This window comes from Suricata suricatta, chromosome 15 (assembly GCF_006229205.1).
Source record: "Suricata suricatta isolate VVHF042 chromosome 15, meerkat_22Aug2017_6uvM2_HiC, whole genome shotgun sequence".
NCBI classification, from domain to species: domain Eukaryota; kingdom Metazoa; phylum Chordata; class Mammalia; order Carnivora; family Herpestidae; genus Suricata; species Suricata suricatta.
Window position 1 is genome coordinate 53,153,868 of NC_043714.1, and position 14,456 is coordinate 53,168,323.

The window sequence follows — 14,456 nt, forward strand, 5'->3', positions numbered from 1 at the left end:
TTTAAATAATAAGGTATTGCTGATGTCAATTACTACTAAAATAGTGCACCCAATCATTTATATGTAAAAATTTGAGCTTTGCTTTCCCAAATCAATTGCTCATAGGTTTTGCCATTAGCTAGCTACATCATGTGGTGCGTAGGGGTGGAGGGGCATATAATAAGCTAAAATGTCCTTAAATAAAGAAACCACTTATTAAATTCCTGGGTAAATAATATGGTTTCTGTTCCTTTTCAGTGCGAAGAAATATTTTAAAGTCTCACTTAATAATGATACTTTTCACTCAGTTACGTGACACTATTCAAGGAAAAGTGCTTTAAATACATCTTAGTAACAGGAAAATGCAATGTAAAATAAATGGCTTAGGTTGCATACTGTTATTGCTTTAGAGAAAAAGAGATTCATTAACTCCACAGACTCAAAGGGATAAGCCTAAGAAAGTGAACTCCTGGTCAGGTATTTTTTAAGATTTTTGACTTTTAAAAAATATTCTATAACATTAAGCATCTACTACTATAGTTATTTGGAGAAGTATTTATTTTTTAAAACACATAAAATTTAAAAAATTGGGTCAGGTTCTTTACCATACTTTACAGTTTTAGAAGAAGTTTAATTTTCAAGAGAAAAATTACCTATTCATCTAATATTTTTATTCCAGACAATTTTGATGCAATGCAAACCACAAAAGAAAATTAAGAATATGTAGATACTTGACAAAAACAATTATTAGTAGATTTATTTATTTTATTCTCACTTCTTTAACTCACTTAAACAATTTCTTGTATGTAGACATTATCCCTTTTAATTCTTTGGATTTTTATTCATATTGACACAGCGGATGTGAGTGTCCTAAACTCAGGCTCTTCTGCTATCACTTCTAGGTATAGATATTCTTCTAAGCAAAGTTATCAGAAAAATAAAATCTACTTTTTAAATTTTAAGCTATTTTTTTTCATTTAAAACTATTGTATTTCTATAATAAAATTAAATATATGCACTCTGGAAAAACAAAAAACAAAAAAAATAATCATCACAATCCTGATGATCATAACTACTATTTATTTTCATTTATTTGTTTCAAGACATTTATGTTTGTATATGCATGTTTTGGAAGAAAAAAGAAAAATGTAGAGAGACAGAGAAAAGAGAGTAGAAGAGAGAGAGAGAGAAACAATGAGTAGTTTTTGTTGGAACATTCAAATCTTCTTCATGTCATTAACTTTGAATATGATTTTAATAGTTATAAATGTATGGTCATTTCAACATATTCTCAGATCAGTGAACATTTATGACACTGGCACAGTGGTAACTAGTGATATATTTTTCCACCATATGTAAATAGTACACAATTTTAAAAGCTATGTCAAATATCCACTCTCTGGCTTTTTTAAAAATAACCTATTAAGTAGAACTACTAGGTGAAAATAATACTGATCTCCCTTACTCAATAACTAGCATATCTTTAAATATCAATTTGACCTTTGTCTTGTCTTGTTTAGTTGGTTTTTATTGAAATTGTAGTGGTTTTTTTTTTACCATTAAATTGAAAATGACATTTAATAGATAAAACTTCAACACATAAAGATTCTTTGGAAATACACATAGATGAAATGGCAGAGAAAGTATGCATTCCTCATTGAAATTGTGCATAGCTACTGCACAGGATTATGGTGTGGCATATCTAGATATACTTTAAGAATTGTTTTATAGCTTGACAAGATTTTAAGTTATTTCAGGATAAGATCCATGTGTTTCTTATGTTTTTATTCATCCAATATTTATTATACCTCACAGTAAAGTAGTATACATAGGTTTAATGTTAAAAATATTTGTTTTTAATAAATTAATTGATTAATGACATTTTACTATCTATACTCACTCCTTCTCACTGGGGATTTCTTCTTTGAGTCCATTGACTTTATGCTGCTATTTGGTAACTAAAGTTCAAATTAAGGATTCCATTTTTATTACCAATAGCTCAAGAGAGCAATCAGTATTTTCTTCTTCCCTGCCGCCTCAAAGTACTTGCTGTGAATTCCAATCCCCAAGGCAAGGTTATTAACTTGGTATACCAGTAGAATTCAAAGAGTTTGGAGGCTTGCATGGGAAAAAGTTCTATTATCTTCACTGATCTTTTCATTAAAGTATACTCTATTTTTCTGTAAAGAGTTGGGCAAAAATAATCTCTGATTTTGTCACAAATAAAAATCACAGATATTTTCATGTCATGTGAAATGTCACAAATATCTCAAAGTATTACTTATAATATTCTTCAAAATTACAGAAAATATGAGCTGCATATTTAATGTAACAGTAACAGTATGTGTATTTATATGTATATTAGTATCTAAGTAATAATATGCATATTATTACATATATAACATTTAAAATATTTTTAGACTATTTTATTACTTACAATTTCCTTTGTATTTCACTTTATGTACTTTAAGGAATCATTCTAAAAAGACTACCATAGACTGAGAAAATCTTGGTTTAAAAAATAGGATTAAGAATACTAGATTTACTGACTTGTAGGTCCAGGGTTCCCCTGAAGGATGGACAGCGTCTGCATAAAAGTGATGAGAATCAGTGAAAGGAGAAGGGAATGAGAGAGCCACGAGGTTCTTTCTGATCATCAGGCAGGCACCCCTGCTCTCCAGTCAGGCATCTCTCCACTGCAAGCAGGCATCTCTGCTTTGACCAAGAGTCAACCTTTTTTATTAAAAAGTATATGGGATACAAAACAGGAGTGACAATTCCTTAGACAATGATTCCTGATTCACAAATTCATTGGTATGTAAAAATTTCCCAGAACATAGGTTGGTAGAAGACTCATGCATAATCTTTATCAATAGTGATTGATTGTAGGTTATTTAGATGCTTATCATATGGGGAAGGAAGGTATCCTCAGCAATCAAATACAAAGCAATGTTTTTAGCATAGCAAAAGCAAAGGTTAGTTCTTTGTGAGCAGAGTTCAATAGCCTGTTTTCTTGAGGGGAAGTAGAAACAAGTTTCTCAGGAAATGTAATATTTGCTCCCATAAACACAAAGGAAGAAATTCCTATAATCTCCTTCACAAGGTACAATTTTGCATATTTTTAGCATAAGAAGGCAAGTCAGTCTATGCCAGTTGGCAATGTGCCCTGGGGGATGGTGCTCAAGTAGAAATGGTGGAGTGATAGACAAACAGAAATGGTGGAGTGGTAGACATGTGACAGAGGGAGCCTTGCAAAACCCGCCTTACCTCACAAGGAGAATTTTCTCAGCTTTGTGAGTCCAGAAACTGGCTTCCAGCAGATATTCACTGAGAAGGAAGACCTTTATATTCCTTTTAAGTGATAATATGTAGATGGTTCTATATTTTTCTCTCCATCTATTTATCTTATAGGTCCTGTGAAAGCACATAGGTTCATCCCTATTTTCATAGGTATATGAATAATTACAAGCAATGTTTGGATCTTATGAGAGTTTAAACACAGATTTCTTGTTTTGTGATTTGCAATACAATTTATAGTTATGAATTTGAATATAGAATATACTTCTTTTTTAAGGCTAATAAAATTATTACACATGGGAACTTATTAAAAGTTTGGGAAGTATTTGGCAGGTGTGCACTAGTTCCACTGTTTGTATACTGAAGAATGAAATCTAATATCCAGTGGCCATTTCTACTCCCCAGTAACTTTTAAATCTGCTCTTAAATTATTTTGGAATACCAAACTCATGTAGTCATGACAGAAAGATATTTCTCAGAATTTTACAATGTGTATATCTTCTTGGATCAATACTCCCTTTCCTCCAAAGTTATCCTAAAAAAAAAAAAAAAGCAGCAAATCAATATTCTTTCCAGCCAAATCTCAAACTAATTGTTCTAAATATTTCTTTGACTCATGAGTTTCCATAAGCTACAGAAGAGATGTTTTTACCTTTCTTAAATTGTGCCTATTTTAAATTTATATATATTAATACACAGACTAATACTTTGATGGACAACACACTCTCTTAATCTCCTTAGGAAAGTATCATCTAGGGGCACCTGGGTGGCTCAGTTGGTTAAGCCTCCGACTTCAGCTTAGGTCTTGATCTCACGTTCGTGGGTTCGAGCCCTGATTTGGCCTCTGTGCTGACAGCTAGCTCAGAGCCTGGAGCCTCTTCTGATTCTGTGCCTCCCTCTCTTTCTACTCCTCCTTGCTCATGCTCTGAATCTCTCTGTCTCAAAAATAAATAAAACATTAAAAAAAAAAAGAAAGTATCATCTAGTTATTTTTGTTGACTCTTCAAGCCAATGTTACATCTTTTTTAATTTTTCTTTGTCTCATTTGTAGGTGCAAAGAATAGGTTTAACAAATCTGACCCTTTGGTCTATTTTCACAAACATTATCTTTAGGCTCCAGTATTAAGAGATCCTGTGTAGAACCTATTGGTTTAATGTTCTTAAACATAAGGAGGTACAAAAAGCCTCCTTAAAATGATCTCTTCAATTGAGTTTAATGAGAGTAGGGCTTAAATGCTCTCATCAAAAAAAAAAAAAAAAAAAAAAAAAAAAAGAGTATCATCATGCCATGAAATTTAAATATCTTATAATTTGTTAATTAAACTCCAATAAAGCAGATAAGACATAAAAATAAAATTATTTCCACTAAAATTGCTGCTAACTTTTGTGAAGGTTAAGGATAAAGGGCATTAAGATGAGAAATAATCAAAGGCTAAAAAGGAGAAGATGTATAAAACAGGAAAAAATATTAAGAAAAGTAGCAGAAAAGAAAAAGCAAATTAAAAAGTCAAAAAAGAAAAACAAAGGAAAAAAACTCAGAGAGGAATAAAAATATAGACAAACAGCAACTAGGAAAGTATAGAAGACATTAAATGAGTGTAAAGTGAAAGTAATATAGTTAAAGTTTAAAAAGAAACTATAATGACTTCAAGAAACTTTAATTTCTCAAATGAAAGTGTCATATACAGAGATAGACTTTTAAAATCTAGAGTTTGAAGCTTGTGAAATATAAAGACAATGTTTTGGGGAAAAGAGTACTCTAATAAAATTGAACATAAACATCTTGTGTTTTTAACTTTATAGAAACTTGATAATTGTTTTGAAAACAAAATTTTACATGTTACACCCTGGCAAATAGATTTCCTTTTGAATATTAGTTTAATGTTATTCAAAAGATTATTGAGTTTACACCTAGGAAATATAATAAAAATAAGTATCTCTAAAAAATACACTACAGAAATATTAGAAATCTTCAGATACACCCAAATTTAGACAGTAGTGTTAAAATATATATTTTTAAGGGAAATCCTAAGAAGAGATTTTAGAATACTGTAATATTTAGTAGAAGTTTGTTTACTTCAAAAAGAGTGTCACACTTGGGGAACAGTAAAATATAAAGAAAAACACCCATGTCTCATTATTATGTTGCTAAATAAGTATATACAATATGCAGTTTGGAACTTAAAACACCAAATAAATGTGGGCTGTTTATTCCTTTTACTATCCAGTGTACTAACAATTTTGAAAAGAATACACATTTTACAAAAGCAATTATCCATTTTTATTTTGTTTACATTGCACTGAAAATTTACATCATACTTTTACAAAGTTTTTTTTCATAAAAATATACTTCTTTACAAAAGTGTATGCATTAATATAAGAGGAGTAGCCAGTTGCCGGAGAAACATTGTTTAAACAAGATCTTAAATGTATTAACCTTAACATTAATGAATGAATCATTGTTATTGCAGTCATTTGAATAAACAAGAATAAATAACTGATGGCGTAAAATTTAAAACAGCATCCTGTCAGTAGAGTACAATGTTGAGAAAATTGTATGAATTTCCAAAACAATGTATCTCAAAGTGGTTTACAAGAAATTCACTAAATGTAGAGATAGATCCAAGCAGCGCTTCTGGGTGCAATGATTTCTCTTAGGCACTCTGTCTCATGATACAAAAAGTCGAGACTGTCTACAGAGTTATCCATATTTGCGAGGGACATCAATGAAGAGTTCACACTGGGTACATAATTTATTCAATGAAGTAAAACATGCTATAAAAGGAAGACAATGACCTATTAAACCAATATGCCGGCATTACTGTGATACAGCTGTATATGAGCCACCAATAACTTGCAAATGTGTCTCTTAATTTGACAATGAAAGAAACCTGTCATATCTGAAACCTGCCTCTTACAAATAAGAGTATAGAATGTTTAAAATACATGAAAATTTGGAAAACATATGACTTCAAGAAATAAATCTATATCAGTAATAGGAAAGTGTAAATTTTTATAGTCATTGTACTTATGGGCTAGACCAAAATGTATGTCTAACCCACTGTTAGATAAAAGTTCAAAGCTTAAAATCTTATATTTTTAACTCATTGTTGAGAAAAGTTCAAAACAGTGTTAAATAAATTTGAAGGCTCCTTTGGAAGGAAAATGGGATATACATCAACTAAATACAATAGATTAATAGGTTCTATTTGGTCTTTCAAACACTTTGGAAAGTGTGGTAAATTTGGCGTCTCAGATAACTGCAAAATCATCATTGTTATAGATAAATTTTGCCAGCTAGAGTGGTTTCTGGGTGACAAAACAGATTGAAGCAAGGTGTTAAACACTGCCTCCTGGCTTAGTGAATAATATTGGTTACAGCGTAATGAGGGAAATTGGGAGAATAGCACAATGACCATCTTGCCATCTGCAGAAACTATGACAACCAATCTTAAAAAAGAGCAATAAGATGCTGAAAGACAACTACCAGAAGGAATCAAATCAGAGTAGGCAGTCCTATCTCTTCTGTGGCATAAATTAGCTCATAAACATTTCAGGGCATGACTCAATCTGAAATAACCATGGAGATAAGGAAGACAATGAATCAATTAACAAGAATGAACAGCCGATAGAGTGGTGTGAAATAGACTCATGGTAGGATGTAGCTCATGACTGTTAAAGAGAAGTCAGTGATCTATTGACTCTTGTAAGTATAGCTCTTATTTTCTACCCTATATCTTTTTTTTTAAACCCAGTCCCTCTAATATACTTTATAAAGCACAGAAATACTGATAGTGGATGCTCCTCCAATATATGCAAATAAGTTTATGTTTTAGAATAATCTCCTTTTTAAAAAAAGCAAATAAACTGTGAGTAAGCACTCCCGGAGTGCAGCCAATTTCTGTAAAACTCTCCACGGTAAACATGAAGAAGAATTATGGTCCAGTTTATGAAAAAACACTCTTCTCTATCATTCCTCAGGAAAAGGTGACCCAGCAAGTCCTGAAAAGTGTGCTTTAATTTGTTTAGCAGTGAACTAAATGTGCACTGTTTTGTGTGTCGATTTCGAAGCTTCTGAAGAAGGCAAAGAGTTGCCGCGTTATACCATTGTGCAGACCGTGTTCAAGTTGGGATCGAATCGTACTGCCTTCCCTTCCACTGACTTTGCATTGGTGTCGTACATGGGGTTTTCAAAAGCTGCTTGGCCATTGTTATTTTCATGAACTGAACATCCTGTATACTGTGTTTTGGGTGCAGTCCTGTTGATGAGAACATTGATTAGCTATGTGTTAACTTTTTAGAAAGAGCAGAATAGGGCTCAAACAACATACTCTAGTTATCATTGTTAGTGCATAATATAACTTCAAGGCATTAACTGAGAAGTTACAAACTCAAGAGATCAAATTTGAACAGTTTATCTGTCACTTTTAAATCCTGAGTGACTTTTATTATTTACATATAATAAATATTAATATACAATACCAACCTGAGTAAGACAAATATTAATAATATATTATGGCTAATCTCATAAATTTAAATTTTCTGATGTAACAATCATTATGAATTAGCATGTCTAGTATAAATAAATTATGATGATAATAAAATTTAACTCTCATTACTATTCATTAATTCATTCACTCATCATTTACTGAGCATTTGTTATGTACCAACCATGATCCTACGCATTGCATATGGAATTTTTTAAAGAGCATACAAAGTATTACTCTCATTGAGCTCATAGTGTAATGATAGAAAATAATCAATAACTGGATATAATTAAATAAATTAAAATAATAAGTAAAACAAAAAATAAGTTATAATCATTCTGATGAAAAGGAAAGAGTTGATATGACTGACAGGACGGAACTGGGCCCCACTTTGGAGTAGTCATAAGGAAAAGCACCTCTGAGGAGGTAAAATGTAATCTGAGACTTGAAGAACAAAAAGGAGCCAGTTCTGCACTAATTAAAAAAAGATTTCAGAAAGAGGAGACAACTAACCCTGAGGCCTAATTTGGGAAGGTACCTGGAGTTTCTCAGAAATATTAATATTAAATTTTCTTAAAAATAATATATATCAGAACATTAAATTCAAAATCTCAAAGAAGGATTCAAAAATACAGATTTGAAGGGGGTATATGTACCCCAATGTTTATAGCAGCATTATCAATAATAGCCAGACTATGGAGAGAGTCCAAATGTCCACTGATTAATGAATGGATAAAGTACACACACACACACACACACACACACACACACACACAATGGAATATAACTCAGCTATCAAAAAGAATGAAATCTTGCCATTTGCAATGACATGGATGGAGCTACAATGTATTATGCTAAGCACAATAAATCAATCAGAGAAAGACAAATACCATATGATTTTATTCATATGCAGAATTTAAGACAAAACAGATGAACATATGGGAAGAGGGTAGAGAAGAGAAGGAAGCAAACCACAAGAGACTCTTAATGATACAGAACACGCTATGGGTTGATGTAGGGAGGTGAGTTTGAGATGGGCTAGCTGGGTGATGAGCACTAAGGTTAGCACTTGTGATGAGTACTGGGTGTTGTATGTACGTGACAAATCACTGAGCTCTACTCCTGAAACAAATGTTGCATGGTCTATTATCTAACTAAAATTTAAATAAAACTTAAATTAAAAATGATATTCATTAGAACAATGAATTCAAAATCTCAAAGAAGAAATTACTATATTGATAATGAAGTCATGAAAAAAGTTTCCAAAGAGTTACTAATAACTGAACATTTGGTTTTTCTTAACAAAACACATGGATTCTATGATGGTTGCCATAATCTGCTGGTCTTGAATTCTAGCTTCATTTCTTTATTTCCATCTCCTTTGAGAAATCCTTATTTCTAGTTTCCCACATCTCACTGCATAATTTGGGGACATTCGTGATGGTACAAAGGCAGGCTTGCCTCTACCTGTTTCTGGGACCTAATTCCTAAAATGGATACATCTTAAAATAAATCTGTTTCTCAACTCATTTGTTTATACCAAACATCACAAATTTCAACTATTTTATCTTACTTTGCTTGCTATTATATTATCATCCCTAATGCATTTTCTGAATTTTTCTCCATACTAAACATTGTTAGATGATCTACAGAGCAATAAATTTTGTTAAAGCTATCTTAAGTTTTTTCAGTGGCATTACCTATATGACATATTGCTTAAAACTTGCTCTTGCCAGGTGCATAATTGTAATGGATAGTATCTGTCTCCCTTTACTCAAACTAGATTCACAATAAAAACCAGGAGCAATATAATTTCCTTCAAATTAAACAAGAATCATGAAGATATAAAGAAATGTCATTTTACTAATGTTAAACAACAGCTTTATGGAAAATAATATCAAGTTTCAGGATAGTTTGCACCATCAAAGAAATTTGAAATAAACCACACTTTTAAATATAAGAGCTGAGTCTATTAAACTCTCTGGAGAAAACATACTGGTAAATCTGACCTTGATTCATGACTTTGAATATGGCAATGATTTCTTGGCTATGACACCACAAGCAAAAGTAACAAAAGAAAATAGATAGGTTGGAATTTATGAAAATGAAAACTGTTGTACATCAAAGGACAGGACACTATCAAGAGAATAAAAATATAACTCACAGAAAAAAAGAAATATATTAAACCATATATATGCTAAGAATCTACTCTCCAAAATATGCAAATAACACTTACAATTCAACAACAAGACAAACAACACAGTTAAAAAACAGGCAGATATTTGAACAGGCATTTCTTCAAAGAAAAATGGCCCAAAAGTGTTGGCATGGATGTAGAGAAAATGGAATAGTCATACATTGCTGATGGGAATATAATATGGTGCAGTTGCTCTGCAAAATTTGGTGCTTCCCCAGTAAGTTAAATGTAGAATTATTATATAAACCAGCAATTCTATTTTGGGGAATATACTCAAAAGAGTGAAGCATGTGTCTAAACAAAAACTTGTACACAAGTGTATATATAAGCACTATTCACATTAGCCAAAATGTAGGAGGAATCCAAATACCCATCAACTGATGAAAAGACGTAGTTAAAGAGAACACATCCAAACATACCACAGAATATTATTAAGCCATATAAAGGAATAGAGCACTGACAAATGCTATAATATGGAAGAAGCTTGAAAACATTACGTTAAGTTTAAGAAACCAAATAGAAAATGTGACATGTTACCTGATTTCATTTATATGAAATACCCAGAATAGGCAAACAAATACAGACAGAAAGCAGATAAGCAGTTGGCCAGGGCAAGGGTGGTAGGAATGGGGAATGACCGATCAATGGGCACAGAATTTCCTTTTGGGGTGATGAAAATATTCTGGAACTAGCAATGATGGCTCTGGCACTCTGTGAATGTACTAGATGCCACCGAACTATAATGCCTAGAATGGTTTAAATGGTATATGTTACATGTATTTTACAAAGATAATTTAAAAACAAGAAAAGGATTGGAATAGATTGCTTTATAAATAAATATAGTGATTATTTTTTGCTGTAATTAAAACCTGATATTGACAAGGCCTAAGCAGTACTAGTATTCAATAATTATAAATTTATGTTATATTATATAAACCATTCTTAGATAAACTAGATTGAAATGTGTAATACAGTTTTGAGAGAAATGCACTTAGGTAATATCCATTTAATTATCCGCTTGTCTACATATTTTTTTCTTGATAAAGGACAGTCTCAGTAGAAGACAATTACATAATAAAGCCCCTCACTTGGAATGTTGTAATGGACATAGTAAAACAAGGATCAACTAATAATATGAATAGCCATATACTAGGTATGTCAGATATATAACATATTAATTGCATAATCCTCTAAAACCAGTAGAAGAAAAGGAGAAGATTAGAAGATTTTCCCATCTGTCTGCTTGGATAAAACCAGTCAGTATTGTCACGTGAGCCAAGAGGTTTGGACACAAACTTCTCTCCAGGTCTCTAAATCAATGTGAGAGCAGGTACCACCTCTTTAATTTAAACCTTAACCTGGCTTTTGTATCTCTAAAGTCTCATCATGGATAATGTAAAACTAATTTATACAATTAAGTACCTGCCAGGAAACTGACAGGCAACAGTACTAAGGGTTAAGTTGAATGTAGGAATTAACAGAGTGATTTTTATTTTGGGAGGTTGGCCTGGTGGGGGACAGGGAGGGCCAGTCAGGTTTTTAACAACTGCTGCAATATTTGGCACACATTGTTTTCAACAGCCCAGAAAAAAAACGTGAAGTTAGGATTTGAACTAGAGTAGTAAAAAGAACATGAAATGGAATGTTTGGGAAACATTTAGCAGGTAAAATCAACAAACTTACCTTTGCTTGTAAAGATAAAATCCAAATCCTGCAAATATAAGTGCAAAAAAAGGCACAAGAATGGCAATGGCCACAGAGCTACTGTTTGTCCCATGAGGTTGATTTGAAGAATTTGAACCTTCTGACATATTCAGTCCTATAAAATAAAATTAAAAAATCAACCTGATTGCATCACAATTGAATCAATTATTTTATTTCCTTATCAAGATACTTGGAAATGTATATAGTAAACAAAAATAATCCAGGAAATTCCTTCAACTCATTTGCATGCAAGTTTATACAGTGTCTACTATATGTAAGACATTTTTCTAGGAAAGGATACAGAATAAAAAATAATCAGTGTCTGAACTGAAGAGTCTATATAATTGTGGGAAGAATACAGTGACACAAAAAAGCATATATATCATGCATGAATTACTGATCAACGTGCTTTAGAAAGAGAAGGAGTAACTCCATATGGTGGTATATATGACTGTATTTTGGAGAATACAATATGAGCTTGATTTTGAAGAATCAGTAGAACAATGAATGGAGAAGGAAGGAGGGCCATCATAGGCTTAGAAATAGGAAGGTGAGTGACTTGTTTAGAAGATGTGACAAGCACTAGGTGTAGCTGTGGGGAAAGGATGTGGAGGTAGGCATGTATCTGTGTGTAAGTGTAGGGTGCTAACATGAAAAAAAATATGGCCATAAATATCATTCTGAAGAATTCAAACTGGTATCTACTTGCAGTGAGGGACACCTGACATTATTTAAAAATAAAAGGCCCTATGATAGAAACACAATTTAGGACAGTGGCTAGGGTAGGATGGACTTGAGGGAAGCCAGACTGGAAGCAAGTGTACATCAAAGGCTATAGCAACAACCTGCTAAAAATGGAGGTTAATCTGTATACTAGAGTACTAGGAAGAGCATGAAAAGGCAGAAGTGGGGGTACATTTTGTAGTTAAAAATCAACTGCACTTGTCTGTTAGGATAAGTGGTGAGACAGCACAGGATGAGAAGTGTTCTACTTGGGATCAGTTCATGGTGAAGACCTTAGCACAACTAGGAAATGAGAAAATCAGGTTTGACAACATGTTGGCAGGGGAAGAGAAATAATGGCCAGGTTGTTTTTTGTGTGTATTTTCCCCAGAAAGAAATTACTGCTTTTTTTTTAAGATTCTGTCTTTGACATGTGGTTTTTGAGATGCTTTTGAGAATAGTATGTGTAAACATCTTGCATTAAATTGCATGATCGTGTAACTGTACTGTATTAATGAATGTTTTATTCAGTTCTTAAATTCAAAGTAACAGAATTTTTAAGATAAATATTAAGTAATAGTTTTTAGAGCCTGAATATATTCTTCATATGTCAATAGCATGATATAATAATGGAAGACAACATAGTTCAGGAAAGTTACATACCAAAGGCTATGGTAATAATTATTATCCAAGCAAGACCATTAAATGTCTATGTATATTTTAAAAGATTTAAAAGAAGAATGAAAAAGCCCTGTGCCTCCCACTACAGAAAGTTTACAGAGCTGAATAGCACAAAGCCCCAAGAAGGGGGTCTATTCTTCATAATTATTTTCCTTTTCCAGACCATATGAATTTTTCAAAGTGCCATTACATTTTCAAAAGAGAAATAAAGTTGTAACAATATTCAGACTGAAGAGAAGTACTGCAGTTCTCATGAGATAAAATAAAATAATTGAGTTTAATATTTTCTTTTCTATCTGTATCACTTTTCTCCTTTTTACTTGCTAAAGGCAAGACAGTGTATCATATTTATGAGAAATATGACAAAAACCAAACACTGTACAGCATCAGTACATACAGAATCAATATTTTGAAGATTGTGATTATTTAAAAGGCTTTCAAATTTGTGAATGTATAATCCTGACAATGCAAACTTTGAAAGGCAGTAAGTGTGCCTAATGTACAGAATACACTGCATTTTCTTATGATGTCTAGAGTAATAAAGGAACTACATGAAAATGAAAATGAATACATTACCTAGTCTTTGTAGTCCAAATTGCCCATAATCTTTACCCTGAATAAATCCTTGAAATACATAAGTTGCTCCGTCAGGCTCAGCAGACACCTAAAAATATTTATAAGGTTGATTAAATCTGAGGATTGGACCCAGCTATATTTTCCCAGCCTTAATAAATATTTAGTTTACTCTTAAATGAATATTACACAGAGTTCCTTCCTCTTTATCTTCCTCTGATATAAAATACAGCATACTGTGGAAATTTGCCATCATTACAAGCAAAAGCAGAATTTTTGTTTTTAAGTAATTAAGATTTTAAAATAAAGGGGCTGCTCATTAATATAAAGAGATAGATATATAGATTTCTCTCATGCTAAGAAGCCTACTGTCATAAAAGGGCAGTGAGGGGCATCTGGGTGACTCCGGCAGTTAAACATCTGACTCTTGATCTCGGCTCAGGTCATGATCTACAATCACGAGATCGAGTCCCAAGTCAGGCTCCAATCTAGGCATGGAGCCTACTTAAGATACTCTTTCTCCCTCTTCTTCTGCCCTTTCCCCACTCTAAGAAAAAGAGGGGGGGACAACGATATGATTAAACAGGATAAGGCAAGTGATCAATTAAAAATTGGGGTGCCTGGGTGGCTTGGTCAGTTAAGCAACTGACTGGCTCAGGTCATGATCTCACAGTTTGTGAGTTCAAGCCCTGCATCAGGCTCTGTGCTGACAGCTCAGAGTCTGCAGGTTGCTTCCATTCTGTCTGTCTGTCTGTCTCTCTCGCCATCTCTCTCTGCCCCCCCCACATGCTGTCTCTGTCTTTCAAAAATAAAAT

General features: G+C 32.6%; 1 protein-coding gene across 3 annotated transcripts in view; it reads right to left on the reverse strand.

Annotated features, from left to right (window-relative positions):
* Positions 1 to 5,506: 5,506 nt before the first annotated feature.
* CSMD3 (CUB and Sushi multiple domains 3) overlaps positions 5,507 to 14,456 on the reverse strand; it is a 1,185,533-nt gene continuing 1,176,583 nt past the window's right edge. For all 3 annotated transcript variants that reach the window (XM_029923716.1, XM_029923715.1, XM_029923714.1), the window contains 3 exons: positions 13,645 to 13,732; positions 11,644 to 11,779; positions 5,507 to 7,535 (listed from right to left, as the gene is read on the reverse strand). In XM_029923716.1, the coding sequence (XP_029779576.1) occupies positions 7,376 to 7,535; positions 11,644 to 11,779; positions 13,645 to 13,732 (384 nt within the window). In that variant the 3' untranslated portion in view covers positions 5,507 to 7,375. The remainder of the gene's footprint in view (positions 7,536 to 11,643; positions 11,780 to 13,644; positions 13,733 to 14,456) is intronic.